Source organism: Nyctereutes procyonoides, unplaced genomic scaffold (assembly GCF_905146905.1).
Source record: "Nyctereutes procyonoides isolate TBG_1078 unplaced genomic scaffold, NYPRO_anot_genome, whole genome shotgun sequence".
In the NCBI taxonomy this organism is placed as follows: domain Eukaryota; kingdom Metazoa; phylum Chordata; class Mammalia; order Carnivora; family Canidae; genus Nyctereutes; species Nyctereutes procyonoides.
Window position 1 is genome coordinate 22,019,319 of NW_026575159.1, and position 3,846 is coordinate 22,023,164.

Below are 3,846 nucleotides of genomic sequence, written 5' to 3' on the forward strand. Positions count from 1 at the left end.
TGCAATGGGAAAGACAGTGTCTTCAACGAATAGTGTTGGGAAAACTAGACAGCTACATGCAAAACAATGAAACCGAACCACTTTCTCATACCCTACACAAAAAAAAAACTCAAAATGGATTAAGTATCTAAATGTGAGACCTAAAACCATAAAAATCCTAGAAGAGAGCACAGGCAGTAATGTCTCTGACATCAGCCATATTAACATTTTTCTAAATATGTCTCCTGAGGAAAGGGAAACAACAGCAAAAATAAACTATTAGGACTTCATCAAAATAAAAAGCTTCTCCACAATGAAGGAAACAGCCAATAAAACTAAAAGGCAACCTACCAAATGGGAAAAAATATTTGCAAATGACAAACCTGATAAAGTGTTAGTATTCAAAATATATAAAGAACTTACATAACTCACCACCAAAATAAACAAATAGTTCAATTAAAAATGGGCAGAAGAAATGAGCAGACATTTTTCCAAAGAAAACATCCAGGTGGCCAACAGACACATGACAAGATGTTCAACATCATTCATCATCAGGAAAATGCAGATCAAAACCACAATGAGATATCATATATACCTGTCAGAATGGCTAAATTAAAAAACACAAGAAACAACAAGTGTTGGTGAGGATTGAAGAAAAAAGAACCCTCATGCACTATTAGTGGGAGTGCAAACTGGTGCAGACACTATGGAAGACAGTATGAAAGTTCCTCAAAAATTAAAAACAGAATTACCATATGATCCTGTAATTCCACTACTGGGTATTTACCCAAGGAATACAAAAACACTAATTCAAAAAGAAGTATGCGCTGAAAGCTCCTGTGCAAGTAGATGGCATCACCTGGGTCATGAGCTGCTGCACGAGGGTATTGAAGACAATGGCCAAGAACAAACTAAGAGGACAGAAGTCCAGGAGTGTATTTCATATAGCCAGCCAAAAAAACTTTACGTCTAAAAACAAAGCAAAACCAGTTACCACTAATCTTAAGAAGATAAACATTGTGAATGATGAAGAAGTTAACAGAGTGAATAAAGCTTTTGTAGATATACAAAAGGAACTTGCAAATTTCTCAAAAGGCCTTTCCCTTGAACCTCTGCAGAAATAGCTGATTCCTCAGCAGTGTCATGAAAATGAACCAGTTAATGTTGATGAAGCAACCAGATTAATGGCTCAGTTGTAATACACTGGAGATACATCAAATACCCCCCAAAAGACCAATAAATTAAATGTTTTATACAGTTTTATTTTTAAAAAAAAATCTATGCATCCCTGTTTCTTGCAGCATTCTGTTCAATAGCCAAGCTATGGACAGGAGACCAAATGTCCATCAACAAATGAGTGGATAAAGAATTTATATATATATATATTTGGATGTGGATATATACATCCACATACATATAGAATGGAATATTACCAAGCCATGAAAAGGAATGAAATCCTGCCATTCACGATGGCATGGATAGAGCTAGAGAGTATAATGCTAATTGAAATAAGTCAGTCAAAAAAAGATAAATATCCTATGATTTCACTCATGTGTGGAATTTGAGAAACAACCACAAAAAAAAAGGAGAAAAAGAGAGACTACAGAATGAGAAAACTACATAAAACCAAGAATAAGACAACAAACTTATGGTCACGAGAGGGGAGGGAGGCAGGAGGATGGTGATTAAGAGTATACTTATCATGATGACCACCGAGTCATGTATAGAACTGCTGAATCACTCTGTTGTATACCTGAAAGTAACAGAACTATATGTTAACTATACTGGAGCTAAAATAAAAAAGAGAAAGAGAACCCTTTAAAAAAAGACTTTCTGAGAGAAATTAGGAAAGGCTTCTTAAAACCAAAGGAAAAAAGAAAAGCTTGTTGAATAAATCAATAAAAGAAAAAATTCCAATAAATTATTTATTCCCATTTTATGGATGAGGAATGAGGTTTTGGAAGCTAAGTAGCTAGCACTATTATTTGCCAGCACTATTAGTCAAACTCAAAGTGGTTTGATCTCAAAATGCACGTTCTTTCCATTACCCCATCCTCCCCACCCTTACAGTAGGAGTCCTCTTACCTGCACTTTCTTAGTTCAGATTAACTGGCTTCCTCCTAGCTTGGCCACACCTAGTGGCTGACGCTCACAAACCTGGAGAGCTGCAGCTAGCAGGCTATCTGCTATTATATCACACACTTCTGAACCCATTTGTTGGGGTAGAGGCTCATGAGGAGTCATCAGTATATTTTTCTCAAACCAGTTCATGTTATTATCTCCCCTGGGAAATGGGGATAATTATATTACCGGCTTTGAAGGCTGGTTGTAATGATTAATTAGTGAATTCAGGTCAAGCATTGAACAGTAACTGGAAAGCATGAGCCCTCCAAGGCAGCTAACAATATGCATGTCATTTGGTGAAATAATCTATAATAGTGTGCAATCCAAGTAAAAAAAAAAATTCCTGTTTCTATGAAAGTTAAATTGAATCCTTCAGGAAAAAAATTGATAAAGGTGGTTGGTATTAAGAATTCTTTGTTAGGGATGCCTGGGTGGCTCAGTGGTTGAGCGTCTGCCTTTAAATCAGGGTCTGATCCCAGGGTCCCGGATCAAGTTCTGCATCGGGCTCCCGGCAGGGAACCAGCTTCTCCCTCTGCCTGTGTCTCTGCCTCTCTCTCTCTGTCTCTCATGAGTAAATAAATCTTTTTTTAAAAAAAGAACTCTTTGCTTAAATTAATTATGGACAAAACAACTATAAAATACTGGGGAAAAAACTGTAGAAGTCCAGGGGCGCCTGGGTGATTCAGTCCATTAAGCATCTGACCTCAGCTCAGGTGGTGATCCTGGGGTCCTGGGATGGAGCCCCATGTTGGGCTCCCTGCTCAGTGGGGAGTCTTGCCTCTCCCTCTCTTCCCCCTCCTCCTTTTCTCTTTCTCTCTCTCCTCCTCACTCTCTCTCTCAAATAAATAAATAAAATCTTTTTAAAAGAACCGTATAAGTCTGAAATCAAGTTGCTTCAAAATTATCTCTAAGCTCTTGATCCACTTTAAAGAAACTAGAACCTGAAAAATAGTTGATGCCTTATGGGCGTGGCTTATTTTTTTTGCAACATGACAACCAACACACAAATGCTTTATAGCAGAAGACAGATGAATGTGTATGCAGACATAAGGTTTAAGTAAAAACAAACAAAAAATAATAATAATACATCTATTTAAATCATTGCCTTCTTTTAAAATGTTTTTGATTAACTGTCAAATACAGGTTCTGCTCATGTTAAAGACAGGACTTCTAATATGGATGCTCAAACTTTTGAATGAATGAATAGTGATTCTTGAGCAAATGATAAAATGAGTGGCTAATTAATCAGCCAGTTCTCCTAATAAACGACCTATTTTAAAAGCACACTGCTAATCAGACATGAAGATTTCTACCCTTCTGTTACTAGTCTGCTGGCTTGTTAGACCTTGTAAGTAAACAATGTGGGGACAGCTTCTTTTGGTTTACTCTTCCTTTTCAAGTTCCTAAAGTTCATTTCTTCTCTGCCATCATTTTCCCATTTTCTTCACCTGCTTGAGTGGATGAAAGAATCCTAGTGAAATAAAAAGCTCAATGAGGTGAAAATACATCCCATAAAAACTCCACGAAGGAGTTTACTGGCGGGGCTTGTACTTCCCTCACTTAGATGGCCATATTTTATCCCTCCCAAGGAAACCGGACACTCTTAATCCAAAAAGAATGCAATGAGAATCAAAGCGCAAGAGGCAGGATCGGGTTGCAATCCTTTTACTTGCCAAAGAGGGCTGAGGGGAAAGGGATGGGAAGAAATTTACAACTAGCTATTCTAGAGCCTTCTGAGCACAA

General features: G+C 37.4%; 1 protein-coding gene across 1 annotated transcript; it reads left to right on the top strand.

Moving 5' to 3' along the window:
- The first annotated feature begins 866 nt into the window (after positions 1-866).
- On the top strand, positions 867-1,178 carry LOC129502356 (ribosomal biogenesis factor-like). Its single transcript, XM_055313873.1, has 2 exons — positions 867-998; positions 1,104-1,178. Exons 1-2 carry the CDS (start codon positions 876-878, stop codon positions 1,176-1,178), a joined length of 198 nt encoding a protein of 65 aa, XP_055169848.1. The 5' UTR covers positions 867-875.
- Positions 1,179-3,846: the final 2,668 nt, after the last annotated feature.

Coding starts and splice junctions, on each gene's coding strand:
- LOC129502356 (XM_055313873.1), top strand. CDS start 876: ATGGCCAAGAACAAACTAAGAGGACAGAAGTCCAGGAGTGTATTTCAT. Junction 999..1,103: donor ATCTTAAGAAGATAAACATT/GTGAATGATGAA, acceptor CTGCAGAAATAG/CTGATTCCTCAGCAGTGTCA.